This window comes from Mytilus trossulus, chromosome 1 (assembly GCF_036588685.1).
Source record: "Mytilus trossulus isolate FHL-02 chromosome 1, PNRI_Mtr1.1.1.hap1, whole genome shotgun sequence".
In the NCBI taxonomy this organism is placed as follows: Eukaryota; Metazoa; Mollusca; class Bivalvia; order Mytilida; family Mytilidae; genus Mytilus; species Mytilus trossulus.
Window position 1 is genome coordinate 78,673,189 of NC_086373.1, and position 26,717 is coordinate 78,699,905.

The 26,717-nt window shown below is 31.6% G+C and overlaps 1 protein-coding gene across 1 annotated transcript; it reads right to left on the reverse strand.

Moving 5' to 3' along the window:
* Positions 1–805: 805 nt before the first annotated feature.
* LOC134686228 (MAP kinase-activated protein kinase 2-like) lies at positions 806–16,560 on the reverse strand. Its single transcript, XM_063545908.1, has 10 exons — positions 16,245–16,560; positions 14,580–14,719; positions 13,383–13,447; positions 10,207–10,286; positions 9,461–9,590; positions 8,782–8,857; positions 7,756–7,880; positions 6,793–6,878; positions 5,769–5,849; positions 806–4,933 (listed from the first exon to the last, which is right to left on the reverse strand). The coding sequence occupies exons 1-10, from the start codon at positions 16,398–16,400 to the stop codon at positions 4,805–4,807; spliced, it is 1,068 nt and encodes a 355-aa protein (XP_063401978.1). The 5' UTR covers positions 16,401–16,560; the 3' UTR covers positions 806–4,804.
* Positions 16,561–26,717: the final 10,157 nt, after the last annotated feature.

Genomic DNA, 26,717 nt, shown 5'->3' on the forward strand with positions numbered 1-26,717 from the left:
AATATCCATGCTTACATTCAGTAAGATTTTCTCTCATCTGTTTTGATATCAAGATATTAAAGGTTTTTTTTCTTGTGTTGCTGAAAATTTTATTGTTGACAATTTCTTTCTTTCTACTACAGTTTGTTTAATCTTTCTTCATCTACTATAGTTTTGCCAAATATGCGAAGCAGGAGAAGAATCAACATTTCGAGGAATTACTACAATAAGGAATGATAGACAATTTCTGCTATTTATCCTATGTCTGTGTTTTGACAGATTTTCTCTATACCAGTTTTCCAAATAAAAGGTAACACTTGCAATCTTATCTAAGTTTTTGTCTCTTCCTCGATATTTCAATGAGAAAAGTGGCAAATTTTAGGTAAATTTGGCCCAGTAGGATATATTTTTTTGTAAAAAGTAAACAGATGACAGACACAGAGTGATGGCAAAAGCTCATACTGGCCCTTTATATACAACATAAACATGTATTCTGTTTAAAGAACATGTGTAAAGACAGTGGTACCAAATATAACAGTGAACGATCATTATACCTAACAATATTCAACTTTGAGTAATAGTGACCATGTAGAACAAAATTGATCCATCTGTTGTTCATTATTTTGAATGGTATCATCTTGGAATAATTCAGACAATTTTAGTTTTTATAAGCTGAGCAGTAATAAGAAAATTAACTTTATGGATACTAATGGGGAAATATACCAACCACTCAAGACTAATGAGCCAAAAAGTATTAACAGAAGAATAAACATTAGACTCTAAGGCATGCTTGGAATAAGAAGAAATGTCAAGCTGGAAAGGCAAATTTACACAAAAAATTACAAATATTTTATTGTTTACATTTTCTCAATCATACGAACAAAATATATCACAATTCACAAGTATCTCTCTAATTGTTCAAGTATTCTTAACAATGAAACAAAATATAGTAGTGTTAAGTATAATGATATAACAATCATGACAATACAGTGTAACAACTTTCTAAATATAGTAAATCAAGTAAGCATTGTGGGTAATTCTTATAACAACAGAACATCTTTCTATTTTATATTGATGTACACTTTAACTTAACATAACAGAAAATCTTGGGATACAACACTCATACTTTGACTTAAGAATTTGAGTATTTGACATATTGACAAACAGAAGAATGTCTGCTCTGATTTTTGGAAGGCATTTTATTTACTTAGCCATCTTTTCATAATTTGTAAATATGCATCCCTATTTATATTTATCTTTTAAACTTTTTTGTGGACTACTACTATGCACTATGTAAATCAAGAAAAACTCTTTCATTCTGTACCAACAATCCTGATCAGCTAAGCATCAAGAAGTCCTTAGCTCTTGAATATACTGGACCACACTTCCAATTGCTTGCACTCTTCAGGTCAGATGTAAATATTAGTAAATAGCTGATTGGCTGAAACTGTAGCAAAATAACGAAAACCATCAATATATAATTGCTGAACAATACTGCACACCATGTTGTGCTAAGTATGCCCCCATTTGTAATTTGAAGTTTCAGATAACAGGAAGTAGGTACTATATAAATCCAGAAAATTATCACACCACTAACTAAAAATGAAGTCATTCTGTATACAGTAGTACTTAGGAAAAGTGTGATGAAAAAGATCAAGTCCATTCAAGATGTTTCAAAATTTAAGTATTCACAAACAGGGTGAAGGTATTACACACATTTGAAAAATTCTCATATGTTACAACTCATTAATGTTCAGCTATTCAAGGACGAAATTTTATGTAAGTTCACAAGAAAAGACTCATTGTTCGTGGAGATATGACAAAATCTACAGAGCAAGACTCCTACAATTAGTTTAGATATAGCAAACTTATATTTGGAAAAAACTTACAAGGTTTGGAATTCTCAAATTAATTTCTTCAATGTCCTTTCCCTATTATGAGTAATAGTCTAAAATTGAAAGTTCTTGAAAACTCTGAACAAGTCAGCATAACCCATCTCTATATGAAGCACATAAAAAAAATTGATATCTACAAAGACTACTAAATGATATTTATAAAGAAGTGAAACAAGATCCTTATAATTTATAGTGAATCACATATTGAAAACACAAAAGCATCTGAAAACCTTACTTTTTCCTCCTAGTTACAGCTAAATATCTGAAATGTGAAGTTGGTTAACATTTTATTAGATTGGTGAACCACATATTCCTTCTTAGCTATTGAATATATAAACAAAACAAGTCAAACTGTTCATACAGACTATCCAATGGGAAAATAGTAACTCTTTCAATTAGAAGTTTGTACTTGATTTCACGTTTCACCTAACATAGGAGAAAATTTCTATTGCACTTTGTAAACACTCACAGATATACTGTGATGTAGACAGCTTCAGGTAAAGTTTCTAAAACTATTATGGCAATAGATTTCTAAAGCTTTAAAAAAATCACAGATCAGAGTGTTAAATAATTTTGCCAAACACGTGTTTTAGTGTGACATTTCTAAAAGCTTAAAAAATTATATGATATTAAAATTCTTTTAAATAAAAATATTAGATCAGTTCAGATATCCAACTTCGGTCCTCCTAAACTTTGTCCAGTATCCTTTTAAATAAAGTCTGGACATATCAGAAAACACAAAACAATGTAGTACCCCCCATAATACAACATTATCTATCAAATCATTGAAAAAAAGCCTTCCTAATATAAAACATGTTCACTAAAAATATCAATATGTTGTTTCAAAGGTTGTATTCATAGTATGAATGGTATGAAATCACAACCTATTTTTAGTACTGTGTCTTATATATATATAATAAAGGTCAAACTTTTATAAAGTGTCTACTTGTATAACAAATATTATAATGAATATGTCAGGAAATGTTTAATTTCCCTGTGAGTATAACATTGTTTTGTATGAAGAGGTTATATATTGTATTTAAACTGTTCCAATATCTCCTGTCCATTCAGATCTCAATTCAACTGTTTTGAACACCTACATGTAATATTTTTGGAAAAAATATTTGATTCAAAGGCAATTTTCTCTTGAATTCCCTATACACAATTACCTCAATGTCACAAGATCTTTCCAATCTCATTAGTGAGAAAAGTTTGTTTAAACTTGAAATATTATTCACAATAATATAAACTATTGTTTTCTCAAAGTCAATTTTCGCATACTTAATATTCTGTCTAACCGTGGGAACATTTTTCTTAGCTTGATTTTTCTCAAACTGATGAAATTGAAGATTGTAATAAATGCTTAGAATTCTGCAATGATCTAGCAATTTTTTCTGTATGATGAAAATGCAATACTAGATAAATTCAGAATAGTTATATACATAAATATACAGGTAAGATCATTATAGTCAGTGCCTCAGAGCAGACATGATTTTGTAAAATATTTCATTAATTCCCTCTGATAAATTTAGAAATATTATTAAGATACTAAGTTTCTAACTCTCTCACGCACAGTTAACATGAAATAAATTTGACTATTCACTTTAGGTGTATATTGGTTATATAGTTTCTAACTTTGCCCCAAATATATGCAACCATGGCTTTCAAATGTTCTGGTTTTACATTCCTAGTGTGGTAAATCTAGAAAGGTGCTCCTAATGCATGAAATTTATTATAAAGTGTAATTTCACATTGTTTTGAAAATATCTTGTTTGTTGTCCCCTGTCAGTTCCGAAATTCGCTTCTTTCATAAAAATTGATAGAAATGATGAATAAGTCACTATATATATTTATTGACAAAATACATTTTTGATGAAATCTTTCATCGATCATGAAATGAATTATGACATATTATGAACAACTTCAAACAACTAAATGCTTAAGAACTATATATGTACCGGTATTCATTAAAATATTTGATCACAATTCCTCATAATGGTTAGTCAAGGAAAATTTGTAAGGGGTAGGGGATGCCTGATAGATTGACATATATAAAACAAAAATACAAGGCTCAAGATCACAATACTGTATAAACACTTATGATATCCTTTTGAATCTGAAAACGGTGGGTTCTGAAAACAAATTCTGTTCATCCCATCTTCATGCTAATTTATTATATTTTTCTAGTTTAGTCCAAACTTATGCAGAGGTTGTGAATGAATCAACAAGAAAGAAAGTTCACATTTATTTCATGATTCTTGCTGGAACTTATCAATGTTAATGGCAACACAGATACTCTACAACATTATTAACAAATCACCTGGGTCAATTGTTATTCACTTAACAACATATATTTTAGAAGATACACAAATAGGGATAAAGTAAGAAGATTACTTTTGATAAAAATCGTTTTCCCCCTTTTTCCTCCAGACTTAGAAAAGAACAATACTTTAAAAACTATATGTGTCAAAGTCACAATGTGACACAAATCCTGCCTGCAGAATTAAGAAGAATACTGTTGTTCTGTGTGAAAAGTAGCTCAAAGTTGTAATGAACTATTTGTCATGTAGAAATAGCTTCCATATTTAATACTGTTTTTTTTTCTTCAGCTGATAGAATGTTAAAGACCTGGCATGAATGCTATGCACATTCTCCAGAACTTCATTAAAATGTATTGTTAATAAATATTCAGAAAAAAATATATCCATAGATGTATCCATTTTAAAAAGTTCATCTAAAATATTACTATAACAAATATCATAACAAGTATATAAAACAAAAGTATGTTTTTAACTATCCTTTGAAAAACGATCAAAAAATCATATGAAGAACAAAAACATCTGAATAATCTGTTTTCCTCACTTATAAAGAATATTTTGCTATTCTCAACATGACTAAATTGACTAAAAACTTCAATAATTGATGACATTTCAAACCATTTGTTCTTCGTTTCTCATTTTTCGTTTTTTAAGAATAGGGTTGTCAGAGTCTGCTAAGTTCTTTATTGGACATTGTTCATAATCTACTCTCATTGTTGCTAAAGCATTTGTCATTTCCTCCTGAAAAAAATGAGAAGCAAGCCATTAAATAAATGTCTATGATAAAGGAACCTGTCAAGTATAAGTATTATTAAACTAAGATAAAATGTAAATGGAGAATGTGTCAATGTGTCCATCTGTCACAGGTAATGCCCCCACTGAATATTACATTATAAAAAGGCATAAAGGCAACAACAAAATTCAAACTTGACCTGTGTTTTAAGCATTGTGTATTAGTTTTATAACATTTGGTTGAGGCCAATTTTGGGATGTACATACAGACAGATGTAAACAGACAAAAGTAATACTTAAAGCCCCCAACAGGTGACAGAGGCATTAAAGAGCCGTTGTGTAGTGCATCGTACTACTAACACAAAGGTTCAATTCCCGTTCCAGAATGAAAATTTCAGGGACTGAAGTTTCGATTCTCCCTATGACACCATTTGAAAGTATGGTCTTAAGGAAACGATGATAGTCCGTCGGAAGGGGACGGTAACTGGCTGACCTGTGTTAAGAGAGAGCAATATCTCTTGCAAGTAAAAGTCACCCTTGTAGACTTCGAAAAAGAGTAGGCTTATGCTGCTACAAGGAAGAACTCCCACCCGCAGAGTGGAAAGGGATTAATATAAGTTGCAAAACTTGTTTCCCAATCCACTATAAATAAATACGTTTAAACTAAAGCTTAATGGTATGTTTCTTGTTCAGCCCAATAACTTATCTTGTATTTTATTGATCTGCTAACTATTTACATGTGTGGCATGTATTATATAGATGTAAGTTTGAATCTGAGAGCAGTTAGTCTATGGAGTGTAATTCATTATTTAATTCCATTTTTATCAACTTTATTAGTTCTTACCTGAACGTCCTGCCACATGTCTTCATCTTCCTTCAGTATTTTTGCAGAAAACAAAGGTGTATCAGGTACAATTGTATTGTCCTTAGAATAAAATTTATAGTATTAAATTTGTGATTCCACAAAACATGTAAATTACTTTTTAAGGAGGCTCGCGGGTATAAGATTTTTAGAATTTTTTTATTTTTTTTTATTTTACACTACAAATTCTATTAATTACCTTCAGTAGTTGTTACTTTATCTTATAGTACAAAAATTATTCCAAAAAATCAGTTCGTGTTGACCCCAGATGACTTTGAAAATGTCAATATCATTGAAAAAGCTCTAAATTATCTCCCTTTGCTTCAAAAATGCCCTTTTTTGGCATTAAAATTGAAATATCTTTTTTAACTCATCGGTGACCTATATTTTTTATTGTTGTTTTCTAATAAGCTGTACATTAAGTAAATAATTGTAAAATTTAAGCGATTTCTGTAATTTAGTTCTTTTTTTATTTCAATATTACCGCTATTTCTCCTATTAGTTCAACAGAAAAAAAGGACATTAACAAAAATGTATGCATTTTTTTACGGCAGATTGTGAGCGTAAATGAACGGTGACCCCATTTTTTATTTCATTTTTCTATTAAGGATAAGATAAAGTTCATTCATAGAAAAATATAGAGATATCTTATATTAAACAAAAAATTTCATTTAGACCCGCGAGCCCCCTTAATGATCTAAGTCCAATAACTCTAAAAATAACAAGAAAAATGCAAGAACTTTTTTTTTATGATGACTTTTTTAAATTACAAAATTTGACAATGTGGAAATTTTCCATACAATGCCCTTTTCAAAAACAATTTACAGCAATAATTGATTGCGAGTTGAACATGACTTTTTTGGTCACATGACCCTCATGAATGAGTTGTAAAGTTTCATTGAATAATTTGGCTGAAAGTAAATAACTAAGTGATATCCCTTTTATTTCACATAACTAACATCACAAAAATATTTTACTGATACATAACAGGATGAAAATAACTTACTGAAATCCATTTATTACCCATAACATCTCCTATTGATAGTCTTTCTTCAGGAATTGTTTTCAACAAACCTCGTATTAAATCTTTTGCTAAAATATTAAAGAAAACTTGTGTTAAATGTAAAATCATATAATATGAAATACGTTTTAGTTTTCAAAATAAAATTTAATTTTAAAGAACAATTGGGCACAGCTTTTGAAATGGGGCAAGTATGGACACAACATCGAAGCTTTATACAGCTCTCAATTTAAATTGTGTTTAAATATTTAACAGAGCAGAGGTATCTGACACAGAAAAAATGTGGTCTATAAACCTAAATATTTGAAACTGGACATTTACCTATTATGATTCAAAAGCCAGATTCTAAATACATTCAGCCTATCAAAGAAAACCAAGAATTAAACTTTTGATGTATAAATTAGTATTAGAGAAGTATTATTTGGCACCTTTTCCTAAATGGTTAGCCATAACTCCAAAAATCAATTCCATGGTAATATATGGTATATTCCAACTTTTATGGTATGGACCCTTCAGGTATAATTTCTTACAGATCCATACATGAGTTCTTGTAGAGAATCATCAAAGTCCTTTTATTTTTTGTTCTTAATTCATAAACAGTTTGGCCCATTGCCTCCTTATTCGTAAACAGTTAGGATAATTATAAGAACCCATTAAATATTTTTCCCAACCTATCTTTTGTAGAATGGAACCTTGTGGTACAATTGATTTCCACTTATACTCAAGTTATTGTCTGGAAACAGAAAATGTTTTTGGAAGAAGTGATCCTGACAGTGTCAAGTAGGTTATACAGTTTGATAAGCAGAAAGATAGTAAAATTGCAAAAAAAACAAAATTCACTGTACATTGAAGACAGTATTCATCTACAAATGTGTAATATTAGATTTTTAATATTTAACACCATATTATGACATTTGACAATGTTAAAACTGTAAATTGTTTATATACCTTCTTTTGATACTTTACTCCATTCTGGGTTCGGAAATTCATATTGCCCATTCCTTATTCTTTTTTTCATACCGGGTGAAATAGCTGCACCATGATTACTATAAAAAGGTGGGTAACCACATAATCTACAAAAAAAAAACCAGTCATTTTCTTCAAGATGTATTTTTTATATCAGCAATTAAAAACAATGAGTCTTTTTGCGTAATTTCTCTTTTATTTATATTTACAAAATTAAAACAAAAACACATGTGACTCTGTCTATTATTTACATATTTTTATATATTCATATACATCATGCATACCAGTCAGGAACATCATGATTTATTGTCTTATACATATCTTAATTATGTTTTTCTTCAAACTTTCACAGAGCTTGATATATTGTATAGACTGAATTATTGAGGACTATGTTGATTTATTTTGTGTTTTTTTTTATTGTTGGGTTGCTTTTTCATAGATATTTACAAAATATCTCCTTTTATTCTTATTATACAAACTAGAATTCCTTTCAAGACACCAAAATTGTTAAACTTTAATAAAAGATTCACAATAATTAATGTTAAATTGGTAGTTTTGACCAAGGAGTTGTTTACTTTTGACTCATGTGTTCACAATGAAATACAACCTTAAAGTAGATGTGACTGGTAAGGCCATGTAAAAAATAAAATAAAATAAACACCTTATAATCTGCATTTAAATTTTACAGTTTTCAAAACAATCAAAGGGTGAGAAAACATTATTGTATCCATCAAAAATTTGTAATATTTGCACACTTTCAGCTGATAAAATATAAACAGTTTTCAGTGAAGAAATAGTTTCTTTCCCTTGATCTTTTGATTAAAAGTGAAAATGATATGCTAAACTGATTTTTTTTTACTAGATTTAGGGGACCAGTCTGAAATTCCAGATAAATTTTGCAATTGGCTGAAGAAAAAGTCTATGAGCAACAAAAATTTGATGTCTGTGATATTTGCAGGATAAGTATGTCAGGGGGCATTTTTAAAGACCAAATCAATCTATACTTACAAAATATACATAATAACACCTAAAGACCACATATCGCATGATTTGTCGTATTTTTCTGGACCCAACACTTCAGGTGCTGAAATGAAACAAACAAACATGTTTAATATGTTACATATATCCTTTATCTACTTTAATTACAATTTTTTTTGCATTTTTTCTTATTTATGCAAGTTTCAATTTGTCGAATATCACAACAATTAGGCATAATCTGATAAATGATACATGTAATTATCTTTTTACAGATTTTTCTAAAAACACAAAAATTGATCACATATTCTGTCCATTCTTCAATTATCATAATAATAAATGCATTCAATAATTTCAGAATTTACAAAACCCTAATCAATCCAATGAGACTTAAATTAATTAAACATGTATTCATGTTGGCAACTTTTTCATGTGTATAGATTTCCTGTTGGAAGTAATTTCTTTTAATAGGAGTAAAATGTTTTTGCATTATTCATGTGGCATGCAGAGATGGTTTTACAAGTCATTCATCTCAAAAACCTGAAGATTTTTTTATTCATTGGTATATACATACACTGTAGAGATAAATTTCTGTTGGATAAAAAGTTATAAGCTATTAAAGTATAGCTATTTACTGCCAGTATACTGCTTATAATATGTCTACATATATGTATCATAAAGTATATAAAAGGTATAATTTTATTTAACCTACCAACATAATATGGTGTATAACATGGTGTCTGTAAACTTTTTGTATGTGTAGTTATTTCTTTGGCAAATCCAAAATCTGTCAACTTTAAAATGCCTTCTGAAGATTTTCTTGTATATAGCAAATTTTCTGGCTGAAAATATATAAATATAAAGTATACACCCCAATAAGAACAACAAATACTACCTGGTTCTATAAAAGATACTGATTTCAAATGGTGCCAAACTAGTCTGACTTGATTAATACCTTTTAACCATAAGTAAGATAGTAATCTTCGATAATAATCAAATTTTAAGCTTATATCCTTTCCCTTCAAAAAACAATAAATTAGTAAGGCATGTACATGGACAAATATTGCTACCATGATTTTTTGTAACAATAAATATTACTTTCATTAAATTTTTTTGTTTCCAAAAATAAAATAAATTCAGATGGAAGCTCACATTAGCATGTCCCTACACAAAACTTAAATGATATGATAAAGGGATAACATACCCTTTCTTGCAGAAAAAATATTGATATTAAGATCACACCTAAAATTTATCAGTGTTCTTCCAGGGCCTTTTATCATCATGGTAATGTGATGCTATATTTCTTGAAAGTGAGGTTATCTGAATTGATTTTCATATAGGTATGGGTGTAATGCTTTAATTATATGGAACAAGATTTTATTTCAAATTTCCCTGTTTACCAGGATTTACCAGGATGCTATATGTTGTATACACTGATTTGTCATTAGGAATTCCTACCTTTAAATCTCTGTGTGCTATGTTCATGGAATGTAAGTAATGAATGGCACTAGCCACCTGAGTTACTATTTCTGCTGCCTCTGTCAGATGAAAAAGAAAAAATCAAGTTTGTCAGTAAATTCAGAAATTCATTCAAATTTTCATATCCGCTTCCTCTACTGAAGAAAGGATTCTATATGAACATCAACAATAATGGAACTAAAGCTGCTTCTAAACACAGAAAAGTTTGATTATGTATTGTTGTATATAATTATACAAATTTCCACTAACACTTTTCCCCAATAAATGTTAAACTACTCTTTTTTTTGTTATAATTCTGTTAGGAATCAAAGAAAATGGATACATTTCATTATGATGAAAAGGAAAAAAACACTAACTCTCATTCACCTTTTTCAATGTCACAAACTTGTCCCATTACCATTTTGATATAAAAAGATGTAAATATGATTGCTAATGGAATAGAAATTAACAACTATAGGGTAACGTATAGATTTCTACAATGAGTGAGTTTATGAAGGTCCCAGAATTAACCAGATGCTCCGCACGGCGCAGCTTTATATGACTTCAGAGGTTGAACCCTGAACGGTTGGGGCAAGTATGGACACAACATTCAAGCTGGATTCAGCTCTAAATTTGGATTGTGACTAAATAGTTGACACAGCATAGGTTTCTGACACAGAATGAATGTGGTCTAATGAACTTAAAAATTTTTTTTTTGCCTTTGAGCAATTCACTATGCTGTTGAATATTAATCCTCTCAAAGAAATGTTTGAGGAAATTTTCTTTTTATTTATGAAATCTGAAATGAAAAAAATTGACCCCCCCCCCCCATTTTTTTTTCCACATCCCCCTTTCCCTTATTTCAAAACTGATCTCAATTCAAATTTCTAATGAAGTTTGCAACAATATTAAAAAATGTAAAAAAAGTGCTTGTTATCACTGACAATGACTGAATGGTAAAGATTGTTTTAATCTATCAGTTGGTAGTAACAGTGAATATACATTGTATATTGAAGAAAACAATGATTTAAGGATGTCTGCTGGTCATGTTTTTGAATTCTTGTCATATTTTCGATTTTCTCAGGTTTTATCCATCCAAATGTATTAAATTTTTTTTTACACGACACCCCACTTTTGTCTTCATAAATCTGTTCAATAGATCATTTCAGATTTAGTGATCCGGCGGCATGAAATCCTTGTTATTTTTTCTTGGTTTAAAGGGTAAAAAACAATTCCAATGTTAACAAATAGTAAAGTCTGAAGAAAACCCTTTTCCCGCCATTTTCTAAATGTCTCGTATTTTGAAAACTACACACGAGACTAATGATTTTATTACTTTATTTTGTTTAAATATCAAAGTTGTTTTCATTTTAAGCAACCACATGAAATCCTTGTTATTTTAAATTAGAGCAGCAGACATCCTTAAGTTGATTCAACTACTATTCTGGACAAAGAATGATAACTCCAATTAAAATCCAATTTGAATTTCTTGCTATTGAAGATTTCTTGCTGTTGCTGAATTTATAACTGTGCAATTGAAAATTTCTTGCTATTGCACAATACTTAATATAATAATTTTGGATCCTGATTTAAACCAACTCGAAAACTGGGCCCATAATCAAAAATCTAAGTACATGTTTAGATTCAGCATATCAAAGAGGCCCAAGAATTCAATTTTTGTTAAAATCAAACTTAGTTTAATTTTGGACCCTTTGGACTTTAATGTAGACCAATTTTAAAACGGGACCAAAAATTAAGAATCTACATACACAGTTAAGATTTGACATATCAAAGAACCCCAATTATTCAATTTTTGATGAAATCAAACAAAGTTTAATTTTGGTCCCCATTTTGGGCCAACTTGAAAACTGGGCCAATAATAAAAAATCTAAGTACATTTTTAGATTCAGCATATCAAACAACTCCAAGGATTCAATTTTTGTTAAAATCAAACTAAGTTTAACTTTGGACCCTTTGGACCTTAATGTAGACCAATTTAAAACGGGACCAAAAATTAAGAATCTACATACACAGTTAGATTCGGCATATCAAAGAACCCCAATTATTCAATTTTTGATGAAATCAAACAAAGTTTAATTTTGGACCCTTTGGGCCCTTTATTTCTAAACTGTTGGGACCAAAAATCAATACCAACCTTCCTTTTATGGTCATAAACCTTATGTTTAAATTTCATAGATTTCTATTTATAAATACTAAAGTTATAGTGCGAAAAACCAAGAAAAATGCTTATATGGGTCCCTTTTTGGCCCCTAATTCCTAAACTGTTGGGACCTAAACTCCCAAAATCAATACCAACCTTCCTTTTGTGGTCATAAACATTGTGTTAAAATTTCATTGATTTCTATTTTACTTAAACTAAAGTTATTGTGTGAAAACCAAGAATAATGCTTATTTGGGCCCTTTTTGGCCCCTAATTCCTAAACTGTTGGAACCAAAACTCCCAAAATCAATCCCAACCTTTCTTTTGTGGTCATAAACCTTGTGTCAACATTTCATAGATTTCTATTAACTTAAACCAAAGTTATAGTGCAAAAACTAAAAGTATTCGGACGACCACGATGCCAACGTGATAGCAATATACGACGAAATTTTTTTCAAATTTTGCGGTCGTATAAAAATATAAAACATTTCAAACAAGAAAACTAACAGGTTTATTTATGCACAAAAACCAATGAAAACATGAACCACCCTTAGAACAACCACTTGATAGATATTTTTAATAATATCTGAAGTTCAAATATTTTTTTCTGTTTATTAATGTAAAAAAAAAATCTCCACCTATCAAACTAACATAATCCAATGTCTTTTTTCGACCTTGAAATTTCTATAACTAATTTATCTGCATCCCAATATTTATGACAAAGCTGACAAATTTCAATCTCTTTAACTCATGGTAATATTCTATTATCTTCATAATAATACATGGAGTGAACATCTTATACTTATATTCATACAGGTGTGTGTCGTTTCACATTTAGTGATCATTATTTTTCGACTTCTAGCAAAAATCTATGAAAAGGTTATTCATGTAGATATCATAGTTTGGTTGTTGGTCAGCTGCCATTTCATTATATTTACACCACAAATCTTTTCATTCATTTTTATTTTTCTCCATGTGGTCTACACATATGTGTATTAAAATCAAAAGTTTTTACCTCTTTCTGTGAATGCACTGTCAGCTCTTTCTTGTATTCGACTGAACAATTCTCCACCTTCCATACTAAAAAAAAAAGCGATCAATGTTAGAAGAGTGTACATGATATCCAACCATACTGATCATTCAATTTATAATAACATGTCTTGCTTTTTTCATTATATTAAATTATGTTTGGTGTCCCATTATTGAATGAATAGTTAATATCAGTCTTCACGCTGAATGGCAGACCAGACATATAAAATTGCTATCGCGCCTGTCAAAATCATATCTACAGGCCAACAGAATTCAACTAAAAATTTTCAAAAATTCAGCCTCGGGCCTGTAGATTTGACAATTCATCATGAAGACTGTATATATAATGACTGTACGTGGTCATGTATCAATTATCATTTATTTGTTTTTAAAAATGTTTTTTTTTGTAATATTTTTATCTTGCATATAAACAGCATATTGTACTTTTCAGCTTTTTCCATGTTTTCTGACAATCTTTCCAACAAATGTTAACCTGTATACAATAGACCACTTTCGAGTTCATCCGTCACCGGCAAAAGCTCGTCAATTATGCACGCCTTTATGACGTCATTTACCAGATAGAGGGGGGCGCCTGTATCCCTGCACTATTTACGTTCATCAAGCGTCTTAGTGATTGTCTTTGTGCAGGATAAACTAGAAATAATGGTTGCTCTGTAGGTACTTACTGACAATTCCCTAATGACAGCAGTGTTGATTGTCAATTTTCAGAATTCAATTTGCCGAATAATTCGTACAATATAGAATTATAGTTTTCCAACTACTCGCTCAACATTGGAAGGAAGTGATGACGCCTCTAAACACACAAATGACGGTGATAAAGGTGCGTATAATTGACAAGTTTTTACCGGTGACGGATGAACTCGAAAGTGGTCTATTGAAAGTACATGTATTATTTGCCAAAATATTTTAAAATTGGAATGCAATCATGACACTATATTTTAAATTAGATATAAGTGTAAATAAACTTTTTTTATGTAACAGAATTAGGGGTTAAAATTTAAATGCAGGGCCATTCATAAATATTTAGAGTAACGGTTCAATGGTCCACTATGGAAAATGAAAGATGTAAATTTAATATTACTCTTAGAAACAAAAAGGTCAGGAAATTTAATAAATTTGAATGATTCTATAACTGAACACAAATATTAAATTCTTATTTTACCATTCCATCACTACAAGCAGACATCTCTGACCACTGTAGACATTTTCATAAACATCTATTATTCTGACAATATAAGGACATCCTGAAGCCCGCCAATGTAAATCAACTTCTCTTCTCGCCTTTGGCACATCCCGCAAGACCTGAAAGAAATAATAATGTTCTGTAACAGTTGAAAGTTTTCTTTAAACCAGATTATGTATATACTTATAATGCATTAAATCATTTTCAGTATATGTTGGAATATCTTCTATTAAAAGACAAACTTTACTGAATCATGTCAATAAGGATAGAAATCAACACCTCTATGAATATCTATAATACTAAAATTACGAGGTCCAATTTGTCAGCCGTCATCACGTGAAAACGATGAATCAAAGAATTCAATTTTTTGGTGTCAGACAATGAAATATTCAACTTGTGGCTAATGTTTTAAATATATCTTATTATGTATTGCAGGGTTTATAATCATATGATTACACCATTGTGGAATAAGGAACCCTATAGACTATAGAGACTTACTAAGGTGTAATGAACTTGGTATTCAACTGTTCGTAAAATCACCTTTTAAATTGGCTCTCAACTTGATCAAGGCTTTATAAACCAATCAGAATACTAAAAGCCCTATACACCCCAGTGAATATTGAATACTGGAAACTCAAAATCTGTTAACATATTGAAAGCTCGGGGGGGCCACTTCCTATGTAATGACTGGTAGGGATGAGCCGCTGGAATAGGTCACTATTTTATGCTTCATGATATATGAAAAGGGTGAGAAAATCAGATTAAATATATCAATAGGTTGATATTATCACTTGCTGGATTATATCATAAGTATCTGAAACTAATCAAATGTTCGTATTTATTTTTGATGCGGTTAAACCACAGTCGTAAATGCATCAGCTATTTGTCAACCCAATTAAACTCTATTTATACAATGTGGTATTTCCACTGAGGTTAGTTATAGATGCAATAAATCCAATCATTTTGACATTTCCACCTAATTAACATTGAAAAGTTTGTATACATGAAACATTTAAAGAAATTCCATAATATAGTGTCAGCGTCCTTCGAGAGGGAACGGCAAATGTGACTTTTTATCAGTTTTTAAGTAATGTTAATCTCAGTAAAAGTGATACTATGTGAAGTGCTACTACGTTTATCTGACAAAACATATTTTATTGTCTTTTGAAATTGAAAATTCTTCTTAATAAAAGATAAAAAAGGGGCAAATAGAGGAAAGTGTTTAAGATGTAACGAATTCATTGGAAAAGCAAGGTGTGATTATTGTGACTGCGTTGCTTCTAAACAAGAACGTAAAATGAGCGGGACCTAAAAATTTATGCATATACTAAGGTACAAGAAGATGAAAAATATCCAAATATGTGTATAGGTCTGTTTTTTGTTCATTAATATATGATAAGGTATATATTTTTGATAAACAAAATATATGAAAAGGGTGGGGTACTTGATGTCTCAGCTGCTCACCCCTACCAAAAAAAGTTTGAAGTGGCCCCCCCCCCGAGATTGAAAGATATGATCAATGAAAAACACCTTTTGAATACTGGAAAAGGAAAGTTGTCCCTCATTTGAGAGTTATTCATTTAGGAAAACTATTATCAATATGATACGTTTCCCCAACCAGTGAATAAGTTTGATTTATGATACCTTTAAGGCACATTTTTGATTTGTTGTCTTCTGGAAACATTCTACAACTTTTCCATTAATACCAAGCCCTAAAACACTTCCGGTTATTCGATAATCATCGCTAATAGGGTTCTTCTTCGGTTGTAAATTTCTGTATATTGGTACATTTTGTATCATACTGGAGAGTCTTTTCTTAATGAAACCGAAAATTGTGATGTTTTTTGTGTGATACGGTAACTAATTGTAATGTTTAAATGGTCTTTCACAATAATCTTAAAAGTGTGTATAGACTCATTGATAATCTGTCTGTGTGTCCTTGTGACAGGAAGTGACTGGATTCTTGTTAAAAACCAGATATTTACAGCTAAATTAGTTACTGATTTTCTTACCAAGGAACATTGTCGTTGGGAAGAACAAAAGATTTCTTTCAGCAATGTATGACTAAACTTCTTTTTTTATATACATGTAAATAATAAAATGACAGACAAGTTATGTTAACTAAAAGATTGGATTTGAATTTCAATTATTTCATGTATGTTTTATATTTTAGAATTCTTCTCATAAATGTCATATACCACCTGAACATTTTGTATAAACGTAAGGACTTTTTTGTTGTGGGTTTTTTTCTTATTCCTGCTGGCGAATTTCTTTTTTAAATTAAAAAAAAATACATAAGATCACACAAATAAACAATACTGAGTGCATGTGGAGTATATCACTTCGTTGTTGGTTAAAATTTCAGAAAAGAAAAGCAAATAACCTAACTAAAAAATATGTTGGGTTTTTTTTAACATAATTTGTAATTGTTACATATTTGAAGTATTGTTTATTTGTGTGATCTTATGTATTTTTTTTTAATTTAATTTCAGAAGTTCAGACTGGAGTACTATTCACGGTATCATATTTTAATGTTCATCGGCATTGGGAAAATTAAAGTCATATGGGTGTGAAGTTTTATTGATCTTTTCTGAACATCTCCAGAATGTCTTCTGCACATGGTGATGAGTTCAAAAAAATGAATCTGGACCTCTTCTGGAGATATTCTACGGAAGATCAATAAAAAAAATCTTAGTCTACCCATTTTTTTTAAGTAATAAAACTGGATTATTTTTGTATAAAGCTATTAAAGATGTCAGAAAGTTCTCAAAATAATTTCTCTCTGGCGGGCTTTCAAGAAAATCCCCTGATCCTAACTATTATTTCTAATGAAAATTTCGATTGTAAAAACCTTTGGACTACTACTTTTCAAAATCTTTCATTGTATGTGGTTCTATATGTAAGTATGCATCGTGCTTTATAAAAAATCAAAAAAATCTGGGAATGCATCACTAGCTAAAAAATACAAAGAGGTTAAACACCAGGTGCAGAAAAGTATACGAAAATCATACTGGGAATACATCGAAAGCATCATATTACCACCACAAGATGAAACAAAGTGTGCCGGGCACTATGAAAAAATTTTGGACCTACATTAAACATAAAAAAACTGATTATAGTGGAATTACTGAAATCAAACAAGATGGCAAACTTCTAACTGATCCACTACAAAAAGCTGGGACACTTAACGCACAATTCCAGTCTGTATTCACACCAGCATCTAATGACTCTAATGTTTCTCATTCAGAATTTTTCAAACAGTGTAACATGCCACAGAATACTCCTTTTCCACCCATATCAAAATAAATTAATAATAAAAACAGAAGGTTTACAAAAACTCTTACATAACTTATATCCGAACAAAGCAGCAGGACCAGATGAAATTAAACCAAGATTTTTAAAAGAACTTTCACATGAAATTGCACCCATACTTACTATTATCTTTGAGAAGTCAATCAAAACAGGCGTACGTTGTTCCAGATGACTGGTAAACTGCCCATGTCTCTCCTGTATACAAAAAGGCCAAAAATATAACCCTGAAAACTACCGTCCTATATCACTTACATGTATTTGTTGCAAACTTTTAGAACACATCGTAGTTAAACACACCATGAAACATGCAGATAATCACAACATTTTATATCCCCTACAGCATGGATTTCGCAGAGGTCGATCCTGCGAAACACAACTACTAGAATTTATAGACGATGTCTCACTAAACATGGAAAACGGTAAACAAACATATATTTTGGTCATGGATTTTTCTAAAGCATTCGATAAAGTTTCACATTCTTTTCTATCTAATAAGCTTCATCATTACGGGATACAGGGGGGGATTAAATTGCTGGATACAAAATTTTCTTAGCAATCGCAAACAGGCAGTAGTTCTAGAGGGGGGAACATCTGAGTATGTTGCAGTTGAGTCAGGGGTTCCACAGGGGTCAGTTCTTGGACCGAGTCTCTTCTTGTACTATAATAATGACATTCTAACTGGTCTAACATCTACAGTACGTTTATTTGCAGACGACACAATAGTTTATTTGGCAATAAAATCAAACTCCGATGCATAACACTACAAAAAGATCTTGACAAATTGGCATCGTGGGAAACTACCTGGAAAATGGCATTCCACCCAGATAAGTGTAATGTAATTTCAGTCACCAGAAATAAAAAAAAAACAATCACATTTAACTACACATTACACAATCATTTATTAGAACATGTAACAACAGCAAAATATCTGGGGGTCACCATCAGTTCCAACCTTAAATGGGATGTGCATATAAAACATACTTACAACAAAACATTGATAGCATTGAAAAAAGTTCAAAGGAGGGCTGCGCGTTTTGTTACCAGCAAATACAGAAACACCTCAAGCGTTGGTAACATGTTACAACATCTTGAATGGCTCAGTCTCTCTGACAGAAGAAAAGACTCCAGATTGGTAATGCTTTACAAAATTGAACACGAAAAGGTTGCAATTCCTAAAAATAATAAATTAATTCCACAAAAAAGACAAACAAGACATTTTAATTCGAACAGCTTCCAAATTCAATCCTGCAAAACACAGTACAGAAAAGAATCCTTTTTTTTCCAAGAACTATTACCGACTGGAACAAACTACCGGATAACATTGTAAATTGCACTTCAGTAGACTCTTTCAAATCTTCAATTTCAAAACATCAATATTAACTCAATTACAACATCTTACTTTATTATACAAAACATTTAATATTTTTATTTTTCGTATTTTTAGCTCACCTGGCACGAAGGGCAAAGTGAGCTTTCCCATCACTTTGCGTCCGGCGTCCGGCGTCCGTTGTCTGTCGTCTGTCGTCGTCCGTCGTCGTCGTCGATGCATCGGACAAACCGTTGTTGGGTTTCTGCCCCTGAATTGGTTAATTTAAGGAATTTTTGCTGTTTTGGGTTATTATCTTGAATATTATTATAGATAGAGATAAACTGTAAACAGCAATAATGTTCAACAAAGTAAGATCTACAAATAAGTCACATGACCGGAATGGTCAGTTGACTCCTTTAGGAGTTATTGCCCTTTATAGTCAATTTTTAACCATTTTTCGTAAATCTTAGTAATCTTTTACAAAAATCTTCTCCTCTGAAACTACAGAGCCAAATTAAACCAAACTTGGCCACAATCATCATTGGGTTATATAGTTTTAAAATGTGTGGCGTGACCCGGCCAACCAACAAAGATGGCCGCCACAGCTAAAAATAGAACATAGGGGTAAAATGCAGTTTTTGGCTTATAACTCGAAAATTAAAGCATTTAGGGCAAATCTGACATGAAGTAAAATTTATTATAAGGTCAAGATCTATCTTCCCTGAAATTTTCAGATGAATCAGACCATCTGTTGTTGGGTTACTGCCAAATACTTGTCCCTTAACTGTTATTGTACATGTAGTTATCCTAGTTTACTCATCCAGCTTGTCGTCCTACAGAAATGTCCCACTAAGGCTGTCATATAATAAAAATGTGTATAACACAGCTCACACTAATATATCTTCATTCATAAATTCATTACATGTCATTTAGACTAAACGACGCCATGTTTGTTTTGTGCCTTTGACGTCTAAACCACCTACTAGAGAATTCTCGATATCTGACTTTACTAACGTCATACATAAGTATACGTAAGAAATCACAATTAAGACTATATTTGAGATTGAATTGTCTCCCTTTTTCCGAAATGCATTCAGCCATTTCGCCTTTATCTTCATATTTTTCCTTAATCTAATTAGGATATTTGAACTAAGACCACATTAGTGGAAAACGTTTATTTTCAGTTAGGGAATCATGAATACATTGGACAATTGAACAATCTTTTGTTGGTTGCTACTGTACGTGTAAGTCTTTTTTGTTTGATAGAAACAAACCGATTAAAAAACAGATACAGCCCAATGCCATTAATCGGCTGAATTCTGCTTTATGGTCTGGTGTTGTCTTTTTGAAATGTTTTCGTCTTTCTTTTTTTTATACTTCGTTATCCCGGGCTTTAATATCTCAGATCGTTAATCTATGTCATAGCTTAGACTATTTCTTACGAGTTATTTATTGTGAATTGTTGCAACTGTCTTTTTAAACTGATTTTTACCGACTGCTGTTGCATCGCTTTCTAATGCTTAGGAGAGAATTTTGAGTCGGTAAACATGTTTGTCCACCGCAATGAATTTATGCTCGGTCATTTGCTACTCAGTGCTTGACTAAGTTGCTGTTTATAATATTTGTGTTTGGTTTGCACATGTTTGCTTTCTCGTTTTAATTCCCTTTCCAAAAAAGAGATGTCGTCAGTGCACAATTAGTCAATCTTTAAGCTAACATGCACGTCTAAAACTTGAAAAAGCAGTTTTGATTTTTTTAACATTTAGTGATTCTGGTAACTTAAAATTATTGACCATTAAATCGCAAGAAAAATAATCGTAATTAATGGAAGCAAAGGAAGGTATAAAGAGCTGATATCCAGTTTAGGATTCAATAACTGGAGACACTGCTATACATCTGTTATACTTTATTTTAAATGTCAAGGGTTAATAATTAAGTCAAGGCATGATATAATTATTATAATATTATAATTGAAATAAAAATCTCAAAATACAAATATCATCTCACTTTGTTGACGATATCCACGTTATTCACACCAAAATAGGTTGTATCTCTAATTTAAAGTTGTGTTTGACGTAAAGTTGTGTCTGGCGTATAGTTATCATAACTAGTATTTTGAAGGTTTTTTTTAACCCCATCAGATAGACCTTATAGTCAAGTCAGAATCACTATGTGTGAAATTATAAAAAAATCTAAAGATGAATATTTATGGTTGATACAAAACTTCACTCCAACATATACATGTGTCGTATATCTTATATCAAGATAGTTCTTGTTTGTTTATTGTCGTCAGTACATAATTAAGGCAATCTGAAATTGAGCCCTGGGTTTGGACTAAAGTTCAATAATGAAGGTCATACGGTAACCAATAGTTGCTTAAAGTCAACATTACTCCCCCTTGTAGTTCTGATTGTTTATATAGTTAGATATCGACCATTTATCTTTTGTGGTTAAACAAAGGATTTTTTAAAAGTTTTATTCTGTATGCTTCATATATACTTCATCAAATTGTCTGTACGAAATAAAATGCCCCTCCGCACCAAATTTTTAAACAAATAAAAAGATAATGTAAACATCAGATAGAAAATTAACGGAACATCTGAGTGGCAATCTCCTGGTTATATTGTACTAAACATCTCTTTAAACAAGTATCTACAGTAAGGTTGAACACATACATAACGAAGTGTTTTTTGGGGAAGAACTTCTTGCAAAAACGTTTATGAAATATCGAATGAAACAAGTGTGGACACAGGCTAGCGTGGATTGTATTCAGCATATAAAGAGTAACACGGCCAAACAAATTCGAACTTGATCTGGATTTAATCGTGGACATTTGCCAGCCAGACAATACCACCAGAAAGACAGATATACAGACAGATAAGACTATCAGACCGACAAGACCATCAGAGAGACAGACCGACATAAAAAAAAAACACCACCAGACAGACACACAAACAAGACCACCAAAGAGACACAGACAGACAGCCAGACAAGTTAACCCTTCAGACAGACAGACAGACAGACAGACAGACAGACAGACAGACAGACAGACAGACAGACAGACAGACAGACAGACAGACAGACAGACAGACAGACAGACAGACAGACAGACAGACAGACAGACAGGACCACCCGATAGACAGACAAACAAATATAATAAAGTCTCCTACAGCTCCACTTCACAGGTCAGGAACTTGTATAACCAGTTAACACTTGATGAGTAACGATCCATATCAATCAATAAAATGTTTTTTTTAGATAATTAAGCACGTCAAGTCCCACACAAATCAATTTAGTTTAATTAATCCAAGTTAAACTTAAGGATGTTTGCTACTCTATTTTAAAATAACAAGCTTTTTAAAAGACTGTTATAAATTGATAGTATACAATTAAAGAAACTATAAAAGCAGAAAAAAATGGAGGGTCCGTGTGCATGTTTTCGAGATATAAGTCGTTGAATATTTGGCGGGAATCAATTTTCTCTACACTTTTCATTCATTAAACATTGGCCACTATCTATTTAAAACAACTATGAAAAAATAACAAGGATTTTATAAGATTTTGAAAAATGGCTTATTCAAATATATGGAATGAAAATATGAATAAAAAAAAGGGGGTTAATGGGCAAAATAATTCTAGGCACATTGAAGGATAAAACCAGAGGATTCTGAAAATCTGACAAAATGTCTAAAAACTGAGTAGCACCCCTCCTCAATCAGCATATATTTGCTTCTTTGCTTTAAACGTCATATATAAATATGTAGCATGCATGCATAACGTTGCTATGAAATAAAGAGAAAAGCAAATATATTTGCGGGTTCCCAAAATGTACATGAAATACTGTGGAGACCGAATATCTACAGATAAGCCTTTTTCAAATGATTTTTACATTTCGTTCTTATATTGTACTATAACACCACTGTTCCAGTTTAGGGAGAGGATTGGGACTCCGCTAACATGTTTAACCCCGTTTTACGTACATATGTGCCTGTACCCAAGTCTAGAGCCTGTAATTCAGTGGTTGTCGTTTGGTGCCGTGTTACATATTTGTTTTTCGTTTATTTTTTTGTACATTAATTAGGATTTTAATATTTTATTGTTAATCTTTAAAAAAATATGTCTATCACAATTATTGATCTCTTCAAAACCGAATCGATCCAGAGCTTTAAATTTTGTGTAGAAAATGCATATTACTATATTGCAGATAAAAGGCCTAGACTACAATTCATTGACGGTTTATGTAATTGTTGTCGTAACTTATATAGCTACGACTGGATTACGAACTTGACAGATAAGAATAAATTGGAAACTAGTGATACGAAGCAAGAATGTAATTTGTTTTTAAACAACAATCTCCTATAAGTGTTCTGTGATATATATGACTTTTTGTTTTATTTAAATCCCCCTTTTGATGCTTTTATACCCCCTTGTTGACACCATGTAAACGGATTTAACCTATGAGATTAAAACATTTGTTTCATCAAAGAGCTTAAAACATTTGTTTCATCATTAGATTTTTTTAAATAAGGTTGTACAAGTTCCGGTTAGATGAAATTTAAAAAAAAAAGGCAGGACAGAAATTTTGATTTAAAAAAATACAGGACATGAGTTTCGATTGAAAAAAAGGCAGGATGAGCAACTGGGCAAAAAAAACCAGGACCAAAAAAAATATAATGCAGGACAGAAATTACAACTTAAAAAAAAATGCAGGACACAATTTTTTTATCGTAGCCCCCCCCCCCCCCCCTAAAATCAAATGGTAGCTTCCTGAAATATCAGATGTATGACATTAAGTGATGTGAATATACCCCTTACATTGTGATGCGGCAACTGGTCTACCATGATAAGAATACTAACCGCATCATTTAATTTCAAAAGGTTTTTCGAGAAATCATGCATTGAATTTGCGCTTCAGAATTGTACAACATTTCGCGAAACTAAATTGAATCTGTAGGAAAAAAAGACTTCATCTTATATGTGAGAAGATATATTTAAACTTCAATGTTGGATTACGTTATACAGCCGATGTTAGTTTCTTTATCGTCCTGGAGTGCCGATTGGGAGTCCCAACATCTTTCCGCCTTTTTGGTTCTAAACTTCTCGGATGGGTAGATTTGTATAGAAATAGTTCTAGGTGCTTTTTTTTTTTTTTTTTTTATCTTGGGTTACAATGCAAAATCACTGTCAGTTCCAGCTCAGGCCAACTCTTCACTAGAAGATGGAGTAAATTAAAATAGTTCCGGAACAGAATCGATCAATGTTGGGCGTTATAACGTTGCAACTACGAGACAGGGCTTTAGGATTGGGGTGCTCTCTATAAGGTCCGCGTTCTCAAATTCATATATGGACTTGACTAGGATGTAAAATTGTCTCATTGGCACTCACACCACATCTTTTTATTTATATTGATAGGTTAACATTCTAATTTGGGTGCTTTCTGTGACGTTTTCAAGTTGTGTTATTAAATATCGGCCTAGTGTAGTAGTGCTCATTTCACACTTTAAAGTATTGCCGCTGCTGCTGTTGCTACATGTTGAGTCATATACAAGGTGTTTCCATGTAATGCTTTTACTTCCTCTACAGCTCTTGTGCTCACTACCTTCTAATGTGTGTTTTGCTGCTTACGCTAGTCGAGGATAGAGAGTTGTTGTTGCTGCTGCTTAAAATACTCATATTAAGATTTTTTTTAATAAACTGTATTCAATGCTCCTGCAACTTTTGTCGAACGAACGAACGAACGAACGAACGGAGCCACAAACCAGAAAACATAATGCCCCTCGGGGTGTAAAAATTGGAATTGATGTCTGGGGACTCTAGAAAGATCTTCTAGTAATCTAAATAAGTGTCCATCGGTTGATAAATAACATTGCGCATTAACATAAAAACTGTAAAGATACAAATGTCGTCTTCACCGAAAACTTTAACAAATCAATTTGGAAAAAAAGGTATCAAATATGACAACTTAAATTAAAAGATACTGATATATTTTATTTTTATCTATAAAAATCGTATTTTTTAGCTTACTGTCAAAAAAAAAAATATGAATCTGTAAAAACAATCACGGACTTACCATACGTATGCAAAGTCAGTGATTAATACATGTACGTTTTCACCTGTTGAACGGTCTAAAAATGATTTTGGGAAAAGAAAGACAATCCAAATTAATAATTTGCACTTTCATATGTATAATGTATGTTGAAATGACGCTTGGAAGGTATAAATAACATGAAGTTGACGCTTCCTACGTACAAATACCATTGTTAAGTAGCATTTAACGTATAAAGTAGATACTTATGTCGCTTGTGTTGTTTTCTCTACTAAACGAGCCAGAAGATCTCCCCAATGTAAAAAAATAAATAGAAATAGACCTCTTCTGGCCCACTATCGAAGAATACGCCCCAGAAGAAGGTCACCAATAAGTCTTCAATGCAGCGAGAAACTCCCGCACCCAGAGGCGTGCTTCATCTGGCTCCTTAACAATATATATACTAGTTCAGTGATAAGGGACGTCATAATTAACTCCAAATTATACACAAGAAACTAACATTAAAAATCATATATGACTAACAAAGGCCAGAGGCTCCTGACTTAGAACAGGCTATAGATATGTTAAACACCATAAACTGGAGAACTTTACAAGAAAGAAGAACACGCACAAGATTAATAATGTTTGGTTCATATGTCAAACGATAGCCTTCATTTTAACTCTAAATTATGTGAATTGCTATCCTCATTTTACACATTGAGAAACCGAATATTTGCTTAACTGAAACTTATAAAACATATTTATAGTAAAATTGAGAATGGAAATGGGGAATGTGTCAAAGAGACAACAACCCGACCAAATAAAAAAAACAACAGCAGAAGGTCACCAACAGGTCTTCAATGTAGCGAGAAATTCCCGCACCCGGAGGCGTCCTTCAGCTGGCCCCTAAACAAATATATACTAGTTCAGTGATAATGAACGCCATACTAATTTCAAAATTGTACACAAGAAACTAAAATTAAAATAATACAAGACTAACTAAGGCCAGACTTGGGACAGGCGCAAAAATGCGGCGGGGTTAAACATGTTTGTGAGATCTCAACCCTCCCCCTATACCTCTAACCAAAAGTAAACGCATAACAATACGCACATTAAAATTCAGTTCAAGAGAAGTCCGAGTCTGATGTCAGAAGATGTAACCAAAGAAAATAAACAAAATGACAATAATCCATAAATAACAACAGACTACTAGCAGTTAACTGACATGCCAGCTCCAGACTTCAATTAAACTGACTGAAAGATTATGATTTCATCATATGAACATCAGGCACAATCCTTCCCGTAAGGGGTTTAGTATCATACCATTATAACGAACATAACCCGTGTCATGCCAACAACTGTTTTTAGAATAAATGTGTTTAGTTCCGACGCAAAGACCTTATCAGTGACTCAATATTAACGCCAAAATATGCAATCTTTAATGACTTGACAACAGTATCGTAATTATATC

What these genes read in the sequence shown, in the direction of transcription:
- LOC134686228 (XM_063545908.1), bottom strand. Translation starts at nt 16,400, where the DNA reads ATGATACAAAATGTACCAATATACAGAAATTTACAACCGAAGAAGAAC. An exon ending in TGGGTAATAAATGGATTTCA is followed by an intron (nt 5,850 to 6,792) that starts GTAAGTTATTTT and finishes TTTTATTCTAAG; the next exon opens with GACAATACAATTGTACCTGA. An exon ending in ACATGTGGCAGGACGTTCAG is followed by an intron (nt 4,934 to 5,768) that starts GTAAGAACTAAT and finishes CATTTTTTTCAG; the next exon opens with GAGGAAATGACAAATGCTTT.